Here is a 27021-nt window from a genome sequence, read left to right on the forward strand (position 1 = left end):
TCCCTATCTCCTGGTGACGGCCCCAAAGTCCCCCAGCTGCCTCTCACTCCTAAGGCAGGACTAGAACTCCCTATCTCCTGGTGACGGCCCCAAAGTCCCCCAGCTGCCTCTCACTCCTAAGGCAGGACTAGAACTCCCTATCTCCTGGTGACGGGCCCAAAGTCCCCCAGCTGCCTCTCACTCCTTAGGCAGGACTAGAACTCCCTGTCTCCTGGTGACGCCCCAAAGTCCCCAGCTGCCTCTCACTCCTAAGGCAGGACTAGAACCCTGCCTCCTGGTGACAGCCCCAAAGTCCCCCAGCTGCCTCTCACTCCTAAGGCAGGACTAGAACTCCCTATCTCCTGGTGACGGCCCCAAAGTCCCCCAGCTGCCTCTCACTCCTAAGGCAGGACTAGAACTCCCTGTCTCCTGGTGACGGCCCCAAAGTCCCCCAGCTGCCTCTCACTCCTAAGGCAGGACTAGAACTCCGTCTCCCGGCTATTGGCCCAAAGTCACCCATCCGGCTTTCATGCCTAAGGCAGGACTAGAACTCCCTATCTCCTGGTGACGGCCCCAAAGTCCCCCAGCTGCCTCTCACTCCTAAGGCAGGACTAGAACTCCCTATCTCCTGGTGATGGCCCCAAAGTCACCCAGCTGCCTCTCATTCCTAAGGCAGAACTAGAACTCCCAGGCTCCTGATGATTTGCCCAAAGTCCCCCAGTCGGCTTTCATGCCTAAGGCAGGACTAGAACTCCCTGTCTCCTGGTGACAGCCCCAAAGTCCCCCAGCTGCCTCTCACTCCTAAGGCAGGACTAGAACTCCGTCTCCCGGCTATTGGCCCAAAGTCCCTCAGCTGGCTTTCACGCCTACGGCAGGACTAGAACTCCCGGTCTCCCCCTTTCTAACCAGGTGCCTTCACTATTAGGCCAAACTGGTCTATTTTCCTCCACCTCTACGATGATCAGTTCAGACACTGTGCTAAACTATGGAACAACCTTTTCCCTGGTCAGGATCTCCCCATATGTTATATGGGCAACCGGGTTTATTTTTCTTCCTTTTTTCTTTATTTTTCTTCCGCCCGTCGGTCTTTCTCCTCCTTCTCAGCCTATCCAATTCCGCTTCTGTCTCCTCTTTTTACCTCTTTCGCATTCAGCGAGGGGAACGAGCCATTTCCGTCCAGCTCTGCATTTCGAAGAGGTCGGGATATTCTTTATCGTATTCATTCACTGAAGGATATTAAAATATTATTCATACCTCGCTGTATGTACCATATCGGAAGCATTCATCACATCCCTACACACTTTCTTGAAAGAACTGGAAATTGGTTATATGTGAAATTCTGTGGGAATATTTCCAAATACTTTTTTTTTCCTGACTGATTTTTTTTTCTTTCTTTCAGGAATTTATCCCTCATATTTATCTCAGTCCTGATACAAGTTTTAACTACAGGTAATCCTCGTTTTTCAGACATATGACCTGTCGTGTCCCACTCCCACTCCGACGAACGAGTCAAGGAAGTCCGTAACAAACTTGGCAACGAAGCCTCTGCAGCTTGCCAAGTTCCTTCGAGGTTTCTCAGGGCAGGCAGGAGTCCAAGTTGTGACTTCAGCGATAGGGTCCGGTATCAGCAAACTCGATAAGACTTTGCTTGACTCAAGGTTGGACTGCCAAAAGCAGGTCCTTTATATAGGCTGTGGGTGTGGCTCCATGACTCAGCATTTATCCAGGCCTGCCCCACCCCTCCTTCTGCTGGCGTCGCCTCTCAGATCTCCGGAAGCGAGGGTCCTCCCACCCTGAATTGTCTTCAGCTGGATCTGCTGTCAGGGAAAGGGAGGGGCCAGAGGGAGTACGGCCGAGTAATTCCAGCACCTGGCTGGCTTCCTGCTCTGAAGGCTGAGCCAAAGGAATACACGCTGTATGAGTGAGGTTTATCGGGCTTGTCCTTTCACTCCTAGAATCCTTTCCGGGCATGGGGCCAGGGCCGGGGGCTGGAGGCATGACAGGCCGTTCATCTTCATTATCAGACTCGGAGTCTGATAACAGGCCCGGTTGGAGACGGGAGGGGCCCGGCTGAGGAGAGGAGGGAGGACGAGTCACAACATGACCGTTGCAGCAACACCCCGCATGGTCAGGCGATCAAAATTTGGGCATTTGGCAAATAGCATGAATGTGCCTGGGTCATGCGACTCCCATTTGTGACCTTCCCAGCTGGCCTCCAACAAGCCAAGTCAATGGGGGAAGTCAGGCTCTTTTAACAACCTCCCGATTCACTTAACAACCGCAGCGGATTGTACTTAGCCACTATGACCAAAAAAGCTGTGGTAAAGCAGGGCACAATTTACACAACAATTGCTTTCACCTAGCAATGGGCATTTGGGGCTCACTTATGGTCCTAAGTGAACTTGGGAGAGGTACCTGTTGCGACCCAGGCCCAAGTAGGTAGTAGGAAACTCAAGTCAGTTTAAAAACAAACCTTATTCGAACAGCTGAGAATTAACTCATTCTCAGCGTCGTCCAAACTAAATCAAAGCAAATTCTTCCTAACAACAATTCTTCAGTCTTATCACCAACCTTGGTCTAATTAGGCAAAAAGTTCAAAAGCAGAAGAGGCCGACAAGAAATAAATGCAGCAAGACAAAGCTATCAACGTTGTTTTCCGGCAAAGAGCCCAAACGCTGTTGCTGATCTTTTAAGCCTTATGGGAGGGGCCAATCATCTCTTGGCTCTACTCCTGAGTCGTCCTCTCTGCTTGAGCTGCTCTTGCCTTCTGGCAGCTCTTCTCATGCGCGCATTAGGAACAGGCTCCTCCTGTTCCTCTGCCTCACTACTGTCAGTTTTTGGAGGCCCTGGAGTCCGCACCTCACGCCCCGATGGCCCTGGCCCCACCGCTGCCTCCGACGCAGAGCCCTCATCCGGACCTTCCTCAGCCTCCAGGACTGGCCCATGCTCTTCCTCAGCCTCATCACTGTCTGACTCCGTTGCCAGCTCCTCAGGCTGCTGGCGGACCACAACAGTACCCAAGGATCATCTAGCCCAACCCCCTGCAATAGGCCAAAAAGCTAACTATAAACCACCCTTGAGAGATGATTGCCTAGGCAGCCAGATCTTTTGCATGTGTTCAGTGTCCGATCGTCGAAACAAACCATTCAGCAGGATGATGGGTCTCTGTGAATTTCCTCATGTATGGAGGAAAAAAAGCTTAAGGAAATCTTTTTTAACATTTGGGAGAGACTTTTAATGCCTCTGGCTTGGCTCAATCAAGATTCGGCTGCAAGAAAATCCGTTTATTCAATTCGATAGGATGCTCGTAGGGCCGTCTGCAGAGAGGGTACATTGAAACAACGAAGATGGCCGCTTGGGCCCGATTTGAACCCACACCCCTTTTATAAAACATTCAAGGCACCATCTTGGTTATTTTGATCCTCCCATCGACACCGTAATCTAAGCTTGTGGTGTTTCTTACACCCTCGGTCTCTTTCAGATGGGTGGACTTCAATTCCCAGAATTCCCTGCGGGCTGGGGAATTCTGGGAGTTGAAGTCCACCTAAAGGGAGTCATCGACTTACAACAGTTCATTTAGTAACTGTTTGAAACAGCACCGGAAAACGTGACTTATGGCGACTTTTCCCACAACCGTTGCAGTCTCCCTGTGATCACATGATCAAAATTCAGACGCAACTGTTTCATACTTATGACCGTTGCAGTGTCTCCGGGGGAGGAGGAGGTCACGTGATCCTCTTTTGCGACCTTCTGATGATTAAAATCAACGGGGAACCCAGATTCACTTAAGGACAGTGTTACTAGTTCAACAACTGCACTGCTTTCTCCTTAACAAAACGTGGCAAGGAAAGTCATAAATTCGCTTAACAAATTTCTCACTTAGCAACATAAATTCTGGGCCCGATGGCTGTCGTACGTCGAGGATTACCTGTATCTGAAAGGGACCGAGGTGGAGAAAGTTTCTTCTAAAGGCACAACTGAAAGCAGATAAGGCAATCTTTCTGAAATCCGCATTCCTGATAAAATTCTATATATTTTTCCAGTTTTTCAGCCATTTGCAAGACAGTTCTAAGTGTTGGCAGGAGCCGTTCTCGAACCTCGTGTCCTTCAGCTCTCTAAATGACAGTTTCCTTCTGCTCTTACTTTGGGCTCCGCAGGGCGTTTGGGTCTGGGGTATTCTCCTTCTTCATTCCCTTCCATGCCGGCGGCGTAAGGTAGTTCCACCAGGCAGGGTGCAAACGGTCCCACCACCCAAGGCAGGGGAACGTTTTGCACCACGTAGTCCACGATTTCGTCCACCGAACCCCGGGCTTTGACGATCCGTTGACAGCTCTCAGCCAACGCGGCGGACGGCACCTCTTGGAAGGAACCGGCGGCCAAGAAGGATACGTGGAGGTCCTCCAACGTGTGCCAGATCAGCTTGGCTTTGTCTTGGATGCCGGCGGGCAGACCCCGGAGCTGGGACATGAGGGTCAAATAGGAAAGCTGGACCTGTTGAGTCAGTCCACGAAACATGGCCAGCGTCTGGGATTCGACCTAGAAAACAGCATCGGAAAAAGTGTTTAAGAAGTCAAAAGGAAAAGATCCCCTAGAACAGTGATGGCCAACCTTCAAACCGGAACATGCATGCATATGTGCACAGGCGCACTGGAAACCCAAATGTTTCAAGTAGTTTTAATCATAGATAAAAGAACCCCAATGTGTTGTGGTCCGTCAGCAGCCTACGGAGCTGGCAACTGAGTCGGACAGCAATGAGGCTGAGGTGAAGCCAGGGCCATCGGGGAGTGAGGTGCGGACTCCAGAGCCTCCAGAGACTGATAGTAGTGAGGCAGAGGAACAGGAGAAGCCTGTTCCTAATGTACGCATGAGAAGAGCTGCCAGAAGGCAAGAGCAGCTCAAGCAAAGAGGACAACTCGGGAGTAAGGCCAAGAGATGATTGGCCCCTCCAATAAGGCTTAAAACAGACCAGCAACGGCATTTGAGCTTTCCCAGAAAACAACCTTGGTAGCTGCGTCTTCTTCTTCGTCTACATCTTGTATTTATTTTTGTGACTTCTGAACATTTGCCAAGAAAGGGCTTTGGCAGTTTGCCTAATTGGACCAAGGTTTGCGATAGGACTGAGGAATTTGCGTTGGGAGGAATTTGCTTTAATTTAGTGGAACGACGCTGGGAATGAAGTAATTCTCAGCTGTTTGAATAAAGTGTTTTTTTTTTCTTCACAGACTGAGTTTCCTACTATCTACTTGGGCCTGGGTCACAAAAACAAGCCATCATTACTGGTATATATATATATATATATATCTACATATGACAGGAACTGAAAATACCTCACAGGAGTGGTTCTCCTCGAGAGTCGGGGAACACATCTCAAACTAATCCTGCCAAGACTGCAGACGTAACCCTTGTAACATCTTCCCTTTTTCATTAATATAACTATCACCATTTTAAAACATTACAAAACCCCACCAACTCTATAAGCATTACATACATACGTTAAAACTATATAAAACACTGTATTACTAAAATATAAAATATAACCCTAATCTTACGTAGCTTCTTCTCCAGAAACACTACACTACTTACCAGAGCTTATAAAACATTTGCTAGACCAATTCTTGAATACAGCTTGCCTGTCTGGAACCCATACCTCATCCCTGACATCAATACAATTGAACGTGTCCAGAAATATTTTACAAGAAGAGTTCTCCACTCTTCTTTAAGAAAAAAAAGTTTAGCCCTTTAAAAAAAAAGAGTGAAAAAAAAAAAGAGGTCCCCCCCCCTTTCAATAAGGTCAAAGGATTTGAAAGAATACAATGAACCTTGTTGATCAAAATGGTGACGGTTCGCAAACGTTATTATTTGGGGCAAAGGGACAGAAGGACAATTTTTTCCCGAAGGCCATCACCCTGCTAAACAATTAATTCCCTCAACACTGTCAAACTATTGACTAAATCTGCACTACTATTAATCTTCTCATCGTTCCCATCACCCATCTCTTCCCACTTATGACTGTATGACTGTAACTTTGTTGCTGGCAATCCTTATGATTTATATTGATATTGATTGTTTCCTGATTGCTTATTTGTACCATGTGGCTTTCATTGAGTGTTGTAAGTGTTGTACCTTGATGAAGGTATCTTTTCTTTTATGTACACTGAGAGCATATGCATCAAGACAAATTCCTTGTGTGTCCAATCACACTTGGCCAATAAAAAAAATCTATTCTATTCTATTCTATTCTATTCTATTCTATTCTATTCTATTCTATTCTATTCTATTCTATTCTATTCTATTCTATTCTATTCTATTCTATTCTATTCTATTCTAAGAGGACGTTACTACAACACTGAAAAAAGTGATATGCGATCATTTTTCACACAAACATTGCGGCATCCCCAGGATCACGCGATCAAAATTCAAATTCTTGGCAATTGATTCATATTTACGACAGCTGCAATGTCCCGGAATCAGGTTACTGACTGATTCACTTAGTGACTGAAATCTCGATTCCAGCTCTGGCCATAAATCAAGAACTACTGATACCAGGGGTCTCCAACCTTGGCAACTTTAAGCCTGGAGGACTTCAACTCCCAGAATACCCCAGCCAGCTTTGCTTTGCTGGGGAATTCTGGGAATTGAAGTCCACCAGGCTTAAAGTTGGCAAGGTTGGGGACCCGACCTATACAACGTTGACTTTTAAAGAACAGAAGCAATTCGACAGAGGGCTACGTTATCACCGACTACCAAACTCCTGTTTGGTGGTCTGTGGCTTGGAATGCTGGCCGATTGCAGGCATCCTGGTTTATAAACCATGGTTTAACATGTTGCAAGATGCTATTTGTTTAGTGTAGGTTTAGTACTGGTTGATTGGTTTAGTACCGAGAGAGGAAATTTGTTCACAGCAAAACTAAACGAAACTAAATTTGATTAATGAAACAAAACAAAATAATAAAAGCTAAACCAAACTAAATAATAATAAAATAAAAATAAATAAATAAAACAAATTAGCAAATCAAAATAATAAAAACTAAATAATAACTAAAAAAATAAAAATAAAACAAATTAATAAATCAAAATAATAAAAACTAAACTAAATAATAATAAACTAAAAAAAAAATAAAAATAAAACAAATTAGCAAATCAAAATAATAAAAACTAAATAATAACTAAAAAAATAAAAATAAAACAAATTAATAAATCAAAATAATAAAAACTAAACTAAATAATAATAAACTAAAAAAAAAAAATAAAACAAATTAATAAATCAAAATAATAAAACCTAAACTAAATAATAATAAACTAAAAAAATAAAAATAAAAAACAAATTAATAAATCAAAATAATAAAAACTAAATTAAATAATAATAAACTAAAAAAATAAAAATAAAACAAATTAGTAAATCAAAATAATAAAAACTAAACGAAATAACAAAGCTAAAAAAAATAAAAATAAAACAAATCATTAAAAAAGAAATAATAAAAAAATAAAACAATCAACTAAAAAAAACAAAAAATGAAACAAAATTAAAAAACAACTTAAAAGAAATAAAATAATAATAGAATACATAAATTAATGAAATTAATTAATGAATGAAATGAAAATAACAAAATAAATAACAATGAAATAAAGGTAAAATAAAATAATAAAACAAAACAAAAAACAAATTAAAAAAATAAAAATAAAGTAATAAACATAAATAAATAAATAAATAAATAAATAAATAAATAAATAAATAAATAAATAAATAAATAAATAAATAAATAAATAGAATCTGGTCCTATACAGGTCAGAAAAAAAACCGCAAAGCTACCTCGGGCCGCGTTGATGAATTCAGGGGCTTGAAGTTCGCAGGAGGCATCTCGCTCCAGACCAACCACATGTGATGGAGCTTCTCTTGGCCGTTCTGCAGGGTCTGGTCCACCCCGTGTTTGACACGTTCAATCTAACACAGGTCAAAAAGCAGAGATGGGAGAGGTTGCCCAAAATGTTATGTTTACCAAAAATCTTCCATCGTCCAGCATGCATAGCTCTTCTTACACAATGCAAAAGGCATTTACACATTCTATCCTTCATTTGCACAGAAGAGCAACAAAGAGGATTAGGGGACTGGAGGCTAAAACATATGAAGAACGATTGCAGGAACTCAGTATGTCTAGTTTAATGAAAAGAAGGACTAGGGGAGACATGATAGCAGTGTTCCAATATCTCAGGGGTTGCCACAAAGAAGAGGGAGTCAGGCTGTTCTCCAAAGCACCTGAAGGTAGAACAAGAAGCAACGGAGATACTGTTCCAGTATACCGATGACCTTCTCTGTACCCCGTCGGTCTCCGGATGGTGCGATGACGACAGACATACCTGCACCTCCAACGCGCCATCAGGCTCTTCCAGAAGCGGGCTGTGAACTGAACTCCGCGGTCCGAAACCACCCTGTCCGGTAGACCATGGAGGCGGAAGATGTGCTGCAGAAAGAGAAAGTTTTTGCGGCTGTGGGCAGTCCGCGGCATGGGATGAAGTGTGCCATCTTGGTGAGCATGTCCACCACCACCAGCACCGTGGTGAACCCAGAGCACGGCGGCAGGTCTGTCAGGAAATCCATAGAGATCGCCCCCCAGGGTCTGTCGGGTGTCGGCAAGGGCTTGGAGAGGAGGAGGGGCCCCGTGGCGGTCTTGGCTTGCCACGCAGTACGCAGGATGTCACGTAGGCATGTATATCATGCCGCACTCGGGGCCACCAAAAGGTCCGTGTCACCAGGTGGAGGGTCTTGAAGAACCCAAAATGTCCTGCTGCAGGGTTGTCGTGGCACTGGGTCATGACGAGGGCTCGGAGTGGTCCTGTGGGCACATATAATCGCCTCAAACTTGAGTAAGTCCTCCTCCAAGGTCCAAGGAGACGTGGGGCCCACCTCCGCCTCCTTTGCTGCGACCAGGCGTCCTGGCGCGCGCCTCGCACCTGGGCCCGCAAGTCCACTGGCTCCCGTGGCGGCCAAGGCTTCTGCCGCAGCACTGTCCGTGGAGGAAGGGGTCCTTGGCGCAGAGGTACTCTGGCTTGCGGGACAGGGCATCCGCCCTCCGGTTGTGACCGCTGGGAATGTAGGTCACGCGGAAGTTGAACCGGCAAAACAACGACCACCGGATCTGCCGCTGGTTCAACTTCCGAGCTGTGGTGAGGTGCTCGAGATTCCGATGGTCCGCTCGACCTCCACCTGATGTCGGGCCCTCCAGATGGTGTCGCCAAGCCTCGAATGCAGCCTTGATAGCCAGCAACTCTTTTCCCAGATAGTGTAGTTGCGCTCGGAAGGATTGAGTTTCCGGAGTAGTAAGCGCAGGGAAAAGTGTGCCACCATTCGTCGGAGCCTGTAGCAGCACCGCTCCCAGAGCCACATTGACGCGTCCGTTTCCACCACAAAAGGCCGGAGCGGGTCGGGATGCCTCAGGACGGGTTCCGTGACGAAGGCTTTCTTGAGGGCTGTAATGCTTCTTGCTGCGGGGACCCCACCGAATGCAACCTTCTTCCTGAGGAGCTGGGTAAGTGGAGCTGTCAGTGTGGCGAAGCCCGGGATGAAGGTCCGGTAGTAGTTGGCGAAGCCCAGTAGGCGCTGAACATCCTTCACCCGACGAGGGCTTCCCAGCTACACAAAGCTTCTACTTTACATGGGTCCATGGCTATGCCTCGGGCGAGATGATATGCCCGAGGAATTCTATGGAAGTCCGGAAGAAGACGCATTTCTCCAGCTCGCATTGAGTTGTTGCTCCCGCAAGCGTTGCAGAACCAGACTGGCGGTCGAAGGTGGCTTTCCTGGACCGGGAGTAAATCAGGATGTCGTCGAGGACTACCTGTATCTGAAAGGGACCGAGGTGGAGAAAGTTTCTTCTAAAGGCACAACCGAAAGCAGATAAGGCAATCTTTCTGAAATCCGCATTCCTGATAAAATTCTATATATTTTTCCAGTTTTTCAGCCATTTGCAAGACAGTTCTAAGTGTTGGCAGGAGCCGTTCTGGAACCTCGTGTCCTTCAGCTCTCTAAATGACAGTTTCCTTCTGCTCTTACTTTGGGCTCCGCAGGGCGTTTGGGTCTGGGGTATTCTCCTTCTTCATTCCCCTCCATGCCGGCAGCGTAAGGTAGTTCCACCAGGCAGGGTGCAAACGGGCCCACCACCCAACGCAGGGGGACGGTTTGCACCACGGAGTCCACCATTTCGTCCACGAACCCGGGCTTTGACGATCCGTTGACAGCTCTCAGCCAACGCGGCGGACGGCACCTCTTGGAAGGAACCGGCGGCCAAGAAGGATACGTGGAGGTCCTCCAACGTGTGCCAGATCAGCTTGGCTTTGTCTTGGATGCCGGCGGGCAGACCCCGGAGCTGGGACATGAGGGTCAAATAGGAAAGCTGGACCTGTTGAGTCAGTCCACGAAACATGGCCAGCGTCTGGGATTCGACCTAGAAAACAGCATCGGAAAAAGTGTTTAAGAAGTCAAAAGGAAAAGATCCCCTAGAACAGTGATGGCCAACCTTCAAACCGGAACATGCATGCATATGTGCACAGGCGCACTGGAAACCCAAATGTTTCAAGTAGTTTTAATCATAGATAAAAGAACCCCAATGTGTTGTGGTCCGTCAGCAGCCTACGGAGCTGGCAACGGAGTCGGACAGCGATGAGGCTGAGGTGAAGCCAGGGCCATCGGGGAGTGAGGTGCGGACTCCAGAGCCTCCAGAGACTGATAGTAGTGAGGCAGAGGGACAGGAGGAGCCTGTTCCTAATGCACGCATGAGAAGAGCTGCCAAAAGGCAAGAGCAGCTCAAGCAAAAAGGACAACTCGGGAGTAAGGCCAAGAGATGATTGGCCCCTCCAATAAGGCTTAAAACAGACCAGCAACGGCATTTGAGCTTTCCCAGAAAACAACCTTGGTAGCTGCGTCTTCTTCTTCGTCTACATCTTGTATTTATTTTTGTGACTTCTGAACATTTGCCAAGAAAGGGCTTTGGCAGTTTGCCTAATTGGACCAAGGTTTGCGATAGGACTGAGGAATTTGCGTTGGGAGGAATTTGCTTTAATTTAGTGGAACGACGCTGGGAATGAAGTAATTCTCAGCTGTTTGAATAAAGTGTTGTTGTTTTTCTTCACAGACTGAGTTTTCTACTATCTACTTGGGCCTGGGTCACAAAAACAAGCCATCATTACTGGTATATATATATATATATATATATCTACATATGACAGGAACCGAAAATACCTCACAGGAGTGGCTCTCCTCGAGAATCGGGGAACACATCTCAAACTAATCCTGCCAAGACTGCAGACGTAACCCTTGTAACATCTTCCCTTTTTCATTAATATAACTATCACCATTTTAAAACATTACAAAACCCCACCAACTCTATAAGCATTACATACATACGTTAAAACTATATAAAACACTGTATTACTAAAATATAAAATATAACCCTAATCTTACGTAGCTTCTTCTCCAGAAACACTACACTACTTACCAGAGCTTATAAAACATTTGCTAGACCAATTCTTGAATACAGCTTGCCTGTCTGGAATCCATACCTCATTCCTGACATCAATACAATTGAACATGTCCAGAAATATTTTACAAGAAGAGTTCTCCACTCTTCTTTAAGAAAAAAAAGTTTAGCCCTTTAAAAAAAAAGAGTGAAAAAAAAAAAGAGGTTACCCCCCCCCCTTTCAATAAGGTCAAAGTTTGAAGAATACAATGAACCTTGTTGATCAAAATGGTGATTACGCAAAGTTATTATTTGGGGCAAAGGGACAGAAGGACAATTTTTTCCCGAAGGCCATCACCCTGCTAAACAATTAATTCCCTCAACACTGTCAAACTATTGACTAAATCTGCACTACTATTAATCTTCTCATCGTTCCCATCACCCATCTCCTTCCGCTTATGACTGTATGACTGTAACTTTGTTGCTGGCAATCCTTATGATTTATATTGATATTGATTGTTTCCTGATTGCTTATTTGTACCCTATGACTATCATTAAGTGTTGTAAGTGTTGTACCTTGATGAAGGTATCTTTTCTTTTATGTACACTGAGAGGATATACACCAAGACAAATTCTTTGTGTGTCCAATCACACTTGGCCAATTAAAAAAAATCTATTCTATTCTATTCTATTCTATTCTATTCTATTCTATTCTATTCTATTCTATTCTATTCTATTCTATTCTATTCTATTCTATCCTATCCTATCCTATTCTATTCTAAGAGGACGTTACTACAGCACTGAAAAAAGTGATTTGTGATCATTTTTGGCACAAACATTACGGCATCCCCAGGATCACGCGATCAAAATTCAAATTCTTGGCAATTGATTCATATTTACGACAGCTGCAATGTCCCGGAATCAGGTTACTGACTGATTCACTTAGTGATTGAAATCTCGATTCCAGCTCTGGCCATAAATCAAGAACTACTGATACCAGGGGTCTCCAACCTTGGCAACTTTAAGCCTGGAGGACTTCAACTCCCAGAATACTCCAGCCAGCTTTGCTTTGCTGGGGAATTCTGGGAATTGAAGTCCACCAGGCTTAAAGTTAAAGGTTGAGAATATAACGTTGACTTTTAAAGAACAGAAGCAATTAGACAGAGGCTACGTTATCACCGACTACCAAACTCCTGTTTGGTGGTCTGTAACTGGAATGCTAATCGATTGCAGGCATCCTGGTTTATAAACCATGGTTTAACATGTTGCAAGATGCTATTGGTTTAGTGTAGGTTTAGTACTGGTTGATTGGTTTAGTACCGAGAGAGGAAATTTGTTCACAGCAAAACTAAACGAAACTAAATTTGATTAATGAAACAAAACAAAATAATAAAAGCTAAACCAAACTAAATAATAATAAACTAAAAAAAATAATAATGAAACAAATTAGTAAATCAAAATAATAAAAACTAAATAATAAACTAAAAAAATAAAAATAAAACAAATTAATAAATCAAAATAATAAAAACTAAACTAAATAATAATAAACTAAAAAGAAAATAAAAATAAAACAAATTAGTAAATCAAAATAATAAAAACTATACTAAATAATAACTAAAAAAACAAATTAATAAATCAAAATAATAAAAACTAAACGAAGTAACAAAGCTAAAAAAAATAAAAATAAAACAAATCATTAAAACAAAAGAAATACCGTATATACTCGAATATAAGCCGATCCGAGTATAAGCCGAGGTCCCCAATTTTACCCCAAAAACTGGGGTAAACTGGGGACTCGAGTATAAGCCGAGGGTGGGAAATGAGGCACCTACCGGTTGGGAAACCCTCCTCCCTCAGCTGAGAAGGCTGGCGGCTCCCCGCCCCGCCCTCTCACTGCACCGGCAGGGCTTCCGTCCGGTAAAATGTGAAAAAAAGAAAAAAAAAAACTCGAGTATAAGCCGTATATACTCGAGTATAAGCCGAGGGGCTTAAAAAAAAAAAAAAAACTCGAGTATAAGCCGTATAGACCCGAGTATAAGCCGAGGGCGTTTTCAGCACAAAATGTGCTGAAAACTCTTACTCATATCTCTAATAATAAAAATAAAACAATCAACAAAAAAAAACAAAAAATGAAACAAAATTAAAAAACAACTTAAAATAAATAAAATAATAATAGAATACATAAATTAATGAAATTAATGAATGAATGAAATGAAAATAACAAAATAAATAACAGTGAAATAAAGGTAAAATAAAATAATAAAACAAAACAAAAAACAAATTAAAAATAAAATAAATAAAGTAATAAACATAAATAAATAGATAGATAGATAGATAGATAGATAGATAGATAGATAGATAGATAGATAGATAGATAGATAGAAAGAATCTGGTCCTAAACAGGTCAGAAAAAAACCTGCAAAGTTACCTGCGTTGATGAATTCAGGGGCTTGAAGTTTGCAGGAGGCATCTCGCTCCAGACCAACCACATGTGATGGAGCTTCTCTTGGCCGTTCTGCAGGGTCTGGTCCACCCCGTGTTTGACACGTTCAATCTAACAAAGGTCAAAAAGCAGAGATGGGAGAGGTTGCCCAAAATGTTATGTTTACCAAAAATCTTCCATCGTCCAGCATGCATAGCTCTTCTTACACAATGCAAAAGGCATTTACACATTCTATCCTTCATTTGCACAGAAGAGCAACAAAGATGATTAGGTGTTCTGTTTCCCTTCCCCCAATACTCCCAGCAAAGAGTCCGTCAGAGGCCTTCCTTTTTTTCCCCTTTTATTTACATAGATACATGTCCTGGCCACGTCTACCCACGGGCCTGCCAAGTTTCTGGAGATAACGAGGAAATTATAGATAAGGCCAGAATTACTCACGAATATATTCTTCCCTCCATGAATTAGCTTGCGCCAAATTCATTGCTTTGTCCGAGACAAAAAACCAGGAAGTCCCGCCTCCTATTTATAGTCTCTGCAGATGTCACTGCATGACAATTATGACTTGGCTTTGTCCCAACTCTTCCGCTGCTGCGCACGTCGATCAAGCCTTCGTAATCTTGCGTCCCTCCAAAACTGTTCTTGGGGCGTTGCCAAATCAGAAGAAGGCCCGGGAGAATCAGGCCGTGCCGGCCCCTCCCTTTGAGTGGGTGCCAGGGAGGGAGAGGGCTCAAGAGAAACAGGGCTTGCCAGGTCTTCTCCCTCATTTTCTGAATCATCCGAGTCCAGGAGTCTGGGTCCAGGAACCTGGGTCACAACACTATCCCTCACCGCAGGGCCCTTCCCCGGCGGCTGACGATCGGGATGCGGTCGGGCTGGGTTCTGCTCATGGAAGGCCTGCACCAGGTCAGGGGCATGAACGTCGGAGGCACCTACCCAGGAGAAATCAGTCCCGTATCCCTTCCACGCGATCAAATATTGGAAACGACCCTTTAGCCAGCGAGAGTCTCGTACGCTGTGGACTTCGTATTCCTCCGACCCGTCCTCGGCGACAGTGACGGGTGCTGTTGGGCACCGAAGGGGACTCGGTGTGGCCTCAGGAACCAAGAGGGACCGTGAAAACGGGCTGGACCCGCATGGATCGTGGCAGGGTCAGTGGGTAGCCTACGGGGTTGATGACTGCCTCGACAGGGAACGGGCCGATGAATCGGTGGTCCAACTTCTTTACCGGCCGGTCGGACGGGAGGTGTTTGGTGGAGAGCCACACCCGGTCTCCAACTGCCAGCGGGGCGTTGCCCGTCGGGAGCGGTCAGCGGACCGTTGTAGTCCTCCTTTGCCCGATTCAGCTGCTGACGTACCAACTGTTGGACCGCATGCAATTCCGTCAGGAAGGTCTGCGTTTCGGGAACAGGAGAGTCCGGTGGTGCCAGAGGGAAGAGCCGCGGATGGTACCCCACATTGGCAAAGAACGGGGTCATCTGAGTAGAGGTGTGCTGAGAGTTGTTAAAAGCAAACTCCGCCAGAGACAGGTAGTCGGCCCAGTTGTCCTGTTGCTGGTTGATGAAGCAACGGAGATACTGTTCCAGTATACCGATGACCTTCTCTGTACCCCCGTCGGTCTCCGGATGGTGCGATGACGACAGACATACCTGCACCTCCAACGCGGCCATCAGGCTCTTCCAGAAGCGGGCTGTGAACTGAACTCCGCGGTCCGAAACCACCCTGTCCGGTAGACCATGGAGGCGGAAGATGTGCTGCAGAAAGAGACGGGCCGTTTTTGCGGCTGTGGGCAGTCCGCGGCATGGGATGAAGTGTGCCATCTTGGTGAGCATGTCCACCACCACCAGCACCGTGGTGAACCCAGAGGACGGCGGCAGGTCTGTCAGGAAATCCATAGAGATCGCCCCCCAGGGTCTGTCGGGTGTCGGCAAGGGCTGGAGGAGCCCGGGAGGGGCCCCCGTGGCGGTCTTGGCTTGCCGGCACGGTACGCAGGATGTCACGTAGGCATGTATATCATGCCGCACGAACCACCAAAAGGTCCGTGTCACCAGGTGGAGGGTCTTGAAGAACCCAAAATGTCCTGCTGCAGGGTTGTCGTGGCACTGGGTCATGACGAGGGCTCGGAGTGGTCCTGTGGGCACATATAATCGCCCCCGAAACTTGAGTAAGTCCTCCTCCAAGGTCCAAGGGACGTGGGGCCCACCTCCGCCTCCTTTGCTGCGACCAGGCGTCCTGGCGCTGCGCCTCGCACCTGGGCCCGCAAGTCCACTGGCTCCGTGCTGCGGCCAAGGCTTCTGCCGGCAGCACTGTCCGTGGAGGAAGGGGTCCTTGGCGCAGAGGTACTCTGGCTTGGGACAGGGCATCCGCCCTCCGGTTGTGACCGCTGGGAATGTAGGTCACGCGGAAGTTGAACCGGGCAAAACAACGACCACCGGATCTGCCGCTGGTTTAACTTCCGAGCTGTGGTGAGGTGCTCGAGATTCCGATGGTCCGCTCGACCTCCACCTGATGTCGGGCCCTCCAGATGGTGTCGCCAAGCCTCGAATGCAGCCTTGATAGCCAGCAACTCTTTTCCCAGATAGTGTAGTTGCGCTCGGAAGGTTGAGTTTCCGGAGTAGTAAGCGCAGGGAAAAGTGTGCCACCATTCGTCGGAGCCTGTAGCAGCACCGCTCCCAGAGCCACATTGACGCGTCCGTTTCCACCACAAAAGGCCGGAGCGGGTCGGGATGCCTCAGGACGGGTTCCGTGACGAAGGCTTTCTTGAGGGCTGTGAATGCTTCTTGCTGCGGGGACCCCACCGAATGCAACCTTCTTCCTGAGGAGCTGGGTAAGTGGAGCTGTCAGTGTGGCGAAGCCGGGATGAAGGTCCGGTAGTAGTTGGCGAAGCCCAGTAGGCGCTGAACATCCTTCACCCGACGAGGGCTTCCCAGCTACACAAAGCTTCTACTTTACATGGGTCCATGGCTATGCCCTCGGGCGAGATGATATGCCGAGGAATTCTATGGAAGTCCGGAAGAAGACGCATTTCTCCAGCTTCGCATTGAGTTGTTGCTCCAAGCGTTGCAGAACCAGACTGACGTGTCGAAGGTGGCTTTCCTGGACCGGGAGTAAATCAGGATGTCGTCAGGTAGATAACCACGAACCGATCCAACATGTCTCGGAACACGTCGTTCATGAAGTGCTGAAAACGGCGGAGCATTGGTCAACCCAAATGGCATGACAGTGTATTCGTAGTGTCCGTATCGGGTGCCGAATGCCGCCTTCCATTCGTCTCCTTCTCGTATCCGCACCAGGTTGTAGGCCCCGGAGATCGAGCTTGGTGAAGATCGTGGCCTCCCGCAACCTTTCCAGTAGCTCCGGGATGGCGGCGGGGGTAGCGATTCCGCACCGTAATGGCGTTTAGCCGGCGGTAATCACAGCATAGGCGCAAGTCCCTGTCTTCTTCTTCACAAAGAGGACCGGGGCCGAGAGGGACTTTGAAGGCGGATGAACCCTCGGGCCAGGTTTTTGTCCAGGAAGTCCCTGAGGCGGCCAACTCGGGCTCCGACATGGAATACAGGCGTCCCACAGGCAGTGGTGCGTTGGGCAGAAGGTCCACGGGCAATCGTGGGGCCGATGCGGGTAGTCGGTCCGCCTCCTTCTCGCTGAACACATCGGCGAAGTCCGTCAGCTCAGGAGGCAAGGTGATGGCAGCGGTGGGGACGTTCTGGCCGGCACAGGTGTGGCGGATGTGATCGACGCACTGCAGACTCGGGAAAGAGATGGCGTTCCGCGACCAGGCCACCTGAGGATCGTGGGTCCAAAGCCAGGCCAACCCAAGGACCAAGGGAAAATGAAGGTCCGCCGTGACATAAAACTGGATCGCCTCCTCATGGTCCCCAATAGCCAGGCGCAAAGGCTGGGTGGCGAATTTAATGGGGCCGGACACCAGTTCTCGTCCATCAATTGTCTCTACCCGCATCGGAGGGTCCACCGGAACCACGGGGACCGCAAACTGGGTCACAAAGGCCTGGTCCATAAAGTTTGTTGTGGCCCCTGAGTCCACCAGCGCATGCGCCTGGAGCCCGTCCGACTGGTTCCCCAACCATATCCGTGTGTCCAGAATCAGATGCCGAGGGGCCCAGAGTCTACTTCCATAGCGTCCAGTGGGGCTTAATGCGTGCCCGACCTAGGGTTTCCCGAGGTCGGGCCTGCTCCATTCGATTGGTCACGCTGTGATTCGGGGACGGCGTCGTGCCGCCGCTTTCTGGGGCAAGAAGCGGAAGTGGCCGGGCTCCCCACAGTACAGGCACAATCCCCCTTGGCGCCTCCGGTTCCGCTCCTGGGCTGTTAGGCGAGGTCTGGCCGCTCCCAACTCCATGGGCTCTTCCGCAGCGGTTACAAAACGTGGGGCGACCCTGGGTGCTGGTGGTGCAGGAAGTGGGGGTGCAGATGTCGACGGAGGGTCCCGGGGGGTGCGACGGGACGGTCGCCGTTGCAGACGGGCATCGAGGCGGAGACAAAGGGGCACCAAGTTGTCGAGGGTCCGCCGCGCCTCCCCGCGGGCCAGCTCGTCTTGTAATTGCCCAGAGAGTCCCTCCTGAACGTCCCACCAGCGCTGCATCATTCCAGTCAGAGTCCTGGCACAAAGACGAAATTCGTGATGTACTCCTGCAGGGGCGTTTCCCTTGACGGAGTTCCTTAAGGCGCCTGGTTGCCGTCAGCATTCGAACGGGTCCTCATACATGGTGCGAGGTGCTGCCAAAACGCTGTTGGTCCGCCAGCAGGGGCTGTCCTGGAGCAAGAGGGCGTGGCCCATCGAGCAGCCGAGCCGGAAAGAAGGTTAATCACGAAGGCCACCTTAGCCCGGTCGTCTGGGAAATCCTCTGGCCTCATAGCCATGTAGAGCTGGCACTGTCCCAAGAAGGTCGGGAACATCTCAGGCTGCCCAGAAAACTTATCCGCACGGTTATCGGGCACTGCGAGGAGGAGGAGTGGGAGGATGGGGGCTGCAGGCACATTCCTGGCAGCAAGTTGGCCTGCCAAGTGAGCCACTTGCTGCTGGAGCTGTTGATTAGCCGCTGTAGCTGCTCTAACTGCTGCTGTACCTGCTGCTGATCCATCTTTGGTGGAAGATGTTTTAGTCAGGTCTTGGACAAAATGTTCTGTTTCCTTCCCCAATACTCCCAGCAAAGAGTCCGTCAGAGGCCTTCCTTTTTTCCTTTTATTTACATAGATACATGTCCTGGCCACGTCTACCCACGGGCCTGCCAAGTTTCTGGAGATAACGAGGAAATTATAGATAAGGCCAGAATTACTCACGAATATATTCTTCCCTCCATGAATTAGCTTGCGCCAAATTCATTGCTTTGTCCAAGACAAAAACCAGGAAGTCCGCCTCCTATTTATAGTCTCTGCAGATGTCACTGCATGACAATTATGACTTGGCTTTGTCCCAACTCTTCCGCTGCTGCGCACGTCGATCAAGCCTTCGTAATCTTGCGTCCCTCCAAAACTGTTCTTGGGGCGTTGCCAAATCAGAAGAAGGCCCGGGAGAATCAGGCCTTGCCGGCCCCTCCCTTTGAGTGGGTGCCAGGGAGGGAGAGGGCTCAAGAGAAGCAGGGCTTGCCAGGTCTTCTCCCTCATTTTCTGAATCATCCGAGTCCAGGAGTCTGGGTCCAGGAACCTGGGTCACAACATTAGGGGACTGGAGGCTAAAACATACGAAGAACGGCTGCAGGAACTGGGTATGTCTAGTTTAATGAAAAGAAGGACTAGGGGAGACAGGATAGCAGTCTTCCAATATCTCAGGGGTTGCCACAAAGAAGAGGGAGTCGAGCTATTCTCCAAAGCACCTGAGGGTAGAACAAGAAGCAACGGATGGAAACTAATAGAATAGAATAGAATAGAATAGAATAGAATAGAATAGAATAGAATAGAATAGAATAGAATAGAATAGAATAGGATTTATTGACCAAGTGTGATTGGACACACAAGGAATTTGTCTTGGTGCATATGCTCTCAGTGTACATAAAAGAAAAGATCCCTTCATCAAGGTACATTTACAACACAAATGATGGTCATAGGGTACGTTTTAACCCTTAATGATAGCAACAAAAAGTTACAGTCATACAGTCATAAGTGGAAAGAGATTGGTGATGGGAACGATGAGAAGATTAATAGTAGTGCAGATTCAGTAAATAGTTTGACAGTGTTGATGGAATTATTTGTTTAGCAGAGTGATGGTCTTCGGGGAAAAACTGTTCTTGTGTCTAGTTGTTCTGGTGTGCAGTGCTCTATAGCGTCGTTTTGAGGGTAGGAGTTGAAACAGTTGATGTCCAGGATGTGAGGGATCTGCAAATATTTTCACGGCCCTCTTCTTGATTCGTGCAGTATACAGGTCCTCAATGGAAGGCAAGTTGGTAGCAATTGTTTTTTCTGCAGTTCTAATGATCCTCTGAAGTCTGTGTCTGTCTCGTTGGGTTGCAGAACCGAACCAGACAGTTATAGAGGTGCAAATGACAGACTCAATAATTCCTCTGTAGAACTGGATCAGAAGCTCCTTGGGCAGTTTGAGCTTACTGAGTTGGTGCAGAAAGAACATTCTTTGTTGTCCTTTTTTAATGATGTTTTTGATGTTAGCTGTCCATTTTAGGTCTTGCGATAGGATAGAACCCAGAAATTTGAAGGTTTCTATTGTTGATACTGTGTTGTCAAGTATTGTGAGAGGTGGAAGTATGGAAATATGGAAGTATAATCCAGGAGAGAAGCAACTTAGAACTAAGGAGAAATTTCCTGACAGCTAAAACAATTAATCAGTGAAACAAAGCTGGCTGAGGAACTCTGGGAGTTGAAGTCCACAAGTCTTAAAAGAGCCAGGTTTGCTGACCCCTGCCCTGGACAATTTCAGACAAATGGCCATCCAGTTTCTTCTTAAAACAACTTCCAGTAATGAATCGCCCACAACCTCTGGAGAAAATCTGTTCAAAGGAGGTGTCGCTTACCAGCACTAAGGTCTGGTGGACCTGGCCCAGGGCATCTTGGGTGCCTTCTTTGGCCTCTTTCAACTTAGCCAGGAAATGCGGGAAGACGCGCTGGCGGAGTTTGCCGGACAAGGAACCCAGGCGCACAAAATAGCTTTTCCGCTCCTTCTGCTGATCCACCGTGCCGATTTCGAAGCCCTCCACGGAGGTGGCCAGTTCAGCTGGAAGAACAAAAAGACAACACGTTCTGTCCCCCCTCGTCTCTGTCCAAGCAATGGCTTAATTAGCTGGCACTATCAGCTCTGGCAGCAAACTAGCGAGTGTCTGCCAAGTGACTCCGTTATCTCCCTTGAGGCCGATGTGTCACCCAGGAACAAACGGTACTTCAGCTCTTAGTTAAGCAGTTGATTTGCCTGCTACGAAGAGGCACAGCAGCCTTCGCTGCTTTTATATCCTGTGGCATGTGGCTCCATGACTCAGCACTTCCTAGGCCTGCCCCACCCCTGCTTCTGTTGTTCCCGCCTCTCCTGCCTACGAAACCTAGGGTCCAGCCAGGCCTGATTGCCATCAGCTGGGTCTGGAGGCGTGGCCTGGGGGGGGGGAAAGAGTCAGGGGATGGAGGCCTCGTTATCTCCTCCACCTGGTCTGCCTCTGGCTCCTGGAGCTGAGCCAGGGAAGCCGGTGCTCCCGAGGTAAGTCCTGATGGCCCTTCCCCCTCACTTTCCAAGTCACTTTCTGGCAGGGGGCCCGGCTTGGGGGGCGCAGACACAACACAACACCTCATAGCCGGGAGAGTTGTAGTTACAGGTACGGGTAGTCCTCGACTTACGACCGGTCCCATAGCGATCGTTTGAAATTACAACGGACTTTGAAAGGGTAGACTTTACGAGGTCTGGTGGCGCAGGGGTTAGAGTGCAGTATTGCAGGCTAATTCTGCCGACCGCCAGGGGTTCGATCTTCAGTGGCTGAAGGATGACTCAGCCTTCCGTCTGAGGCTGACTCGGTAAACCACTACTGAGAGGGCTGTAAAGCACTGTGAAGCGGTATATAAGTCTAAGTGTTATTGCTATTCTCTGTCTCTCTCTATCCATCCATCATCTGTCCGTCCATCCGTCCATTGATCCATCCATTTGTTTTTCCTATCTACTTTTCTGTCTATCTCTATCAGTCCACCATCTGTCTGTCTCTCTGTCCATCCATCTCTTTCTATCTATCCACCATCCATCCATCCATCCTTCCTCTATCATCTATCTCTCTATCCATCCACCATCTGTCCGTCCATTCATCCATCCATTTTTCTATAGATTTTTCTTCCTATCTCTAGCTATCCACCATCCATCCATCCATCCTTCCTCTATCTAGCCATCGATCCGTCCATCCATCTCTATCTATCCATCCATCCATCCATCCTTCCTTCCTTCATCTATCTATCCACCATCTGTCTGTCTCTCTGTCCATCCATCTCTATCTGTCCACCATCCATCCGTCCTTCCTCTATCATCTATCTCTCTATCCATCCACCATCTGTCCATCCATCCATCCATTTTTCTATCGATTTTTCTGCCTATCTCTATCTATCCACCATCCATCCATCCATCCTCTGTCTCTCTGTCCATCCATCCATTCATCTCTAGCTATCCACCATCCATCCATCCTTCCTCTATCTATCCATCCACCATCTGTCCGTCCATCCATCCATTTTTTAATCTATTTTTCTGCCCATCCATCCATCCTGTCTGTCTGTCCGTCCATCCATCCATCCTTCCTCTACCTATCCATCCACCATCTGTCCATCCATCCATCCATTTTTTAATCTATTTTTCTGCCCATCCATCCATCCATCCTTCCTTCCTCTATCTATCCATCCACTATCTGTCTGTCCATCCATCCATTTTTTTAATCTATTTTTCTGCCCATCCATTCATCCTGTCTGTCTGTCCATCCATCCATCCATCCATCTATCTCTATCCATCCACCATCTGTCCATCCATCCATCCATTTTTAATCTATTTTTCTGCCCATCCATCCATCCATCCTTCCTTCCTTCATCTATCTATCCACCATCTGCCTGTCTCTCTGTCCATCCATCTATCTCTATCTGTCCACCATCCATCCGTCCTTCCTCTATCATCTATCTCTCCATCCATCCACCATCTGTCCATCCATCCATCCATCCATTTTTCTATCGATTTTTCTGCCTATCTCTATCCATCATCCATCCATCCATCCTCTGTCTCTCTGTCCATCCGTCCATTCATCTCTAGCTATCCACCATCCATCCTTCCTCTATCTATCCATCCACCATCTGTCCGTCCATCCATCCATTTTTTAATCTATTTTTCTGCCCATCCATACATCCTTCCTCTATCTATCCATCCACTATCTGTCTGTCCATCCATCCATTTTTTAATCTATTTTTCTGCCCATCCATTCATCCATCTATCCAGTCAGTCAGTCTGTCTGTCCGTCCGTCCATCTATCTCTATATCTACATCTACCTACCTACCTAATCTCTCTCTCTCTACTATCTACAATATCGATCTATCGTTTTTCTCCCCCCCCATTTCTTTGTCGCAAGAGCTCTGGTGGCACAGTAGTGCTGTATCGCAGGCAAACTCTGCCCACTGCCAGGAGTTCGACTCTCACCGGCTCAAGCCTTCCATCTTTCCGAGGTCAGTAAAATGAGGACCCAGATTGTTGGGGATCACATGCTGACTCCATAAACCGCTTAGAGGGGGCCGGAAAGCTCTGTGAAGTGATATATAATTCTAAGTCCTTCGGGAGAAGGGCGTCCTTCGGGAGAAGGGCGGTATACAAATTAAAATATTATTGTTATTATTATTATTAAGGGCTAATGCTATTACAATTTTGCTGGTTCCAAAATTTTGACACTCTTGACACAATTGTATTTGACATGCTTGGCAACTGGCTCGTATCAAAGGCTGCTGGCCACATCCCATAGGCAAGGGGCCTTTGGTGGCTCAGCAGACTAAGTCTGTCTGTTATTAACACAGCTGCCTGCAATTACTGCAAGTTCAAGTCCCACCAGGCCCAAGGTTGACTCAGCCTTCCATCCTTTATAAGGTAGGTAAAATGAGGACCCAGATTGTTGGGGGCAATAAAAGTTGACTTTGTATATAATTATACAAATGGATGAAGACTATTGCTTGACACAGTGTAAGCCGCCCTGAGTCTTCGGAGAAGGGCGGGATATACATTCAAAAAAAAAAAAAAATGACTGCAATTTATGACCTTTTTCTTCAATACTACTATTTAGCGTAAGAAGTCCTTGACTTACAATGGTTTATTTAGTGACCATTCGAAGTTACAGTCACACTGAAAAAGTGACTTATGATGGGTTTTCACGCTGATGACCACTCCAGCAGCCCTGTGGTCACGTGATCCAAAATTCAGACTTTTGGGCAACCGACTCATATTTATGACGGGTGCAGAGTCCATGGCGTGTGCATGTGTGTTTCACGTGATCCCCTTTTACGAAAAAGCCAGACTCACTTAAAAACCGTGTGACGAACTTAACAACTGTGGCGAGACAGATATCCGATTGCCTTTGAATAATTCGGATGTATTATTTTAGAATGTAATGGGGGAGGTTAGGAAATGAAAAGACTCAGCTGAGGCTAATTGGATTAGAAGGGAAAATTTTACTCTATGTTTGGTTCATGTATTATTATTATTATTATTATTATTATTATTGTTGTTGTTGTTGTTGTTGTTGTTGTTGTTGTTGTTGTTGTTGTTGTTTCGATTTCTCTACCGCCCTTCTCCCAAAGGACTCAGGGCGGTTTACAGTCAAAGTAAAATCAATTAATACAAAGGAAAATTTAGAGTTGATTGAAGAACTTAAAACCAATAAAACCCCTTATTAAAACCCCACTAGGCCAGTCCTGCATGGTGAAACAAAAATGTTTTCAGCTTGCGTCGAAAGGTCCGAAGATCAGGGAGTTGACGGATACCTGGTGGTAGCGTGTTCCAGAGGGTTGGTGCCCCCACAGAGAAGGCCCTCCCCCTGGGTGTCGCCAGCCGACATTGGCACCCCGAGGAGAACCTCCCTATGGGAGCACACTGGTCGATGGGAGATCGCCGGTAGCAGCAGGCGGTCCCGTAAGTAACCCGGTCCTATGCCATGGAGCGCTTTAAAGGTGGTAACTAACAATATATATTAATATATTGTTAGTTACCAATATATATATACTAACAATGTATAACAATACCTTGTGATTGACTCGGGAAGCCGGGGGGGGGGGAAGGGGTTTTGAAGGGGAAAAGGGGAAAAATATTTTGTTTGTTAAAACTTTTTCAATAAAAAAAAAACAACTGTGGCGAGAAAGCTCACAAAATGGGGCAAAACTCGTTTCTCTCGCTTAGTAACCGAAATTTTGGGGGATCGGTTGTGGTCGTTAAGTCGAGGACCACCTGACAACATCTGGATTAGGGCAAGCTGCTGAATTAGAAATTAGTACCCACCGAGCTCTCGATCTGTCATGGGGAGATAATAATCCACAAATTCTTCGGATTTTCCCAGCATAGTATCCACACCGGCGGTGATCATCTCGCCCACTCTGGAGCCCATAACGCCGTTCACACCCCCTGCCACGACAGAGCAGGTCATCTCCATGCTGCCTTGGACGGCTCCCTTGGCCATGTCCACCATCCCGTTCACGCCACTGGACACGGCTCGCTTCGCCCCATGGACGGTGCTGGACACGGCGTCTCGGGCTCCCGTGACTTTGTTGGACAACAATTCTTTGGTGTTTGCTACCACCTGGGAAGGGAAATGAACTGTGAGAGGGATCTTGGAGTCCTAGTGGACAACCATTTAGATATGAGCCATCCGTGTGCAGCAGCTGCCAAAAAAGCCAACACGGTTCTGGGCTGCATCAACAGAGGGATAGAATCAAGATCACGTGACGTGTTAAGACCACTTTATAATGCCTTGGTAAGGCCACACTTGGAATATTTATTTATTTATTTATTTATTTATTTATTTATTTATTTATTTATTTATTAGATTTTTATACCGCCCTTCTCCCGAAGGACTCAGGGCGGTTCACAGCCATAATAAAAACAGAACAATATACAATTAAAACAACAATTAAAAAACTTATTATATATGGGCTGAGATATAAAACAATATCCTATTAAAATTAAACTCTCTAAAAGTATAAAATTATAAAATTTAAAAATCATGAAGCCAGTCCCGCACGGATGAATAAATAGGTCTTGAGCTCATGGACATTGCATTCAGTTTTGGTCGCCACGATGTAAAAAAGATGCCGAGACTCTAGAAAGAGTGCAGAGAAGAGCCACAAAGATGATTAGGGGACTGGAGGCTAAAACATATGAAGAACGGTTGCAGGAACTGGGTATGGCTAGTTTAATGAAAAGAAGGACTAGGGGAGACATGATAGCAGTGTTCCAATATCTCAGGGGCTGCCCCAAAGAAGAGAGAGTCAAACTATTCTCCAAAGCACCTGAGGGTAGACCAAGAAGCAATGGGTGGAAACTAATCAAGGAGAGATACAACTTAGAACTAAGGAGAAATTTCCTGACGGTTAGAACAATTAATCAGTGGAACAACTTGCCTCCAGAAGTTGTGAATGCTCAAACACTGGACGTTTTTAAGAAGAGATCCTGAATAAATTCGCTCAGTGGTGAAATCCAAATTTTTTTACTACTGGTTCTGTGGGCATGGCTTGGTGGGAGTGACAGGGGGAAAGATATTGCGAAATCCCCATTCCCACCCCGCTCTGGGGCCAGCCGGAGATGGGTATTTGCTGGTTCTCCGAACTATTCAAAATTTCCCCTACCGGTTCTCCAGAACCTGTCAGAACCTGCTGGATTTCACCCCTGAATTCGCTCTAAATGAATAAGTGAAGGAATCCACAGAATGCATCTAAATAAGGGGATAAATATCCATTTTAATGTAAGGAACATGAGGTGGGGGGGGAAGGAAAAAAATGACACGTACTGTTTGTTTAGGGATCGTTCACAACAGCACAGAAAGTGCGCTGTGTGACTATTTTGTCACACTTACAACTGTCCCAGCATCCTCATGGTCACGTCATCGAAATTCAGACGCGTGGCAGTGTCCTGGGGTCACCTGATCCCTTTCTGACAAGCAAAGTCAATGGGGAAGCCAAATTCACTTAACAACCGTGTCACTAACCTA

The 27021-nt window shown here is 46.9% G+C and overlaps 1 protein-coding gene across 1 annotated transcript in view; it reads right to left on the reverse strand.

The window, feature by feature from the left end:
- Window positions 1-3248: 3248 nt before the first annotated feature.
- LOC131188383 (perilipin-3-like) overlaps window positions 3249-27021 on the reverse strand; it is a 38281-nt gene continuing 14508 nt past the window's right edge. Inside the window, exons 5-8 of the mRNA XM_058163621.1 lie at window positions 25317-25614; window positions 20853-21052; window positions 7790-7921; window positions 3249-4515 (exon numbers count right to left, since the gene is read on the reverse strand). Coding sequence (XP_058019604.1) covers window positions 4087-4515; window positions 7790-7921; window positions 20853-21052; window positions 25317-25614 — 1059 coding nt within the window. The 3' untranslated portion in view covers window positions 3249-4086. The remainder of the gene's footprint in view (window positions 4516-7789; window positions 7922-20852; window positions 21053-25316; window positions 25615-27021) is intronic.

This window comes from Ahaetulla prasina, chromosome 1, assembly GCF_028640845.1.
Source record: "Ahaetulla prasina isolate Xishuangbanna chromosome 1, ASM2864084v1, whole genome shotgun sequence".
NCBI classification, from domain to species: domain Eukaryota; kingdom Metazoa; phylum Chordata; class Lepidosauria; order Squamata; family Colubridae; genus Ahaetulla; species Ahaetulla prasina.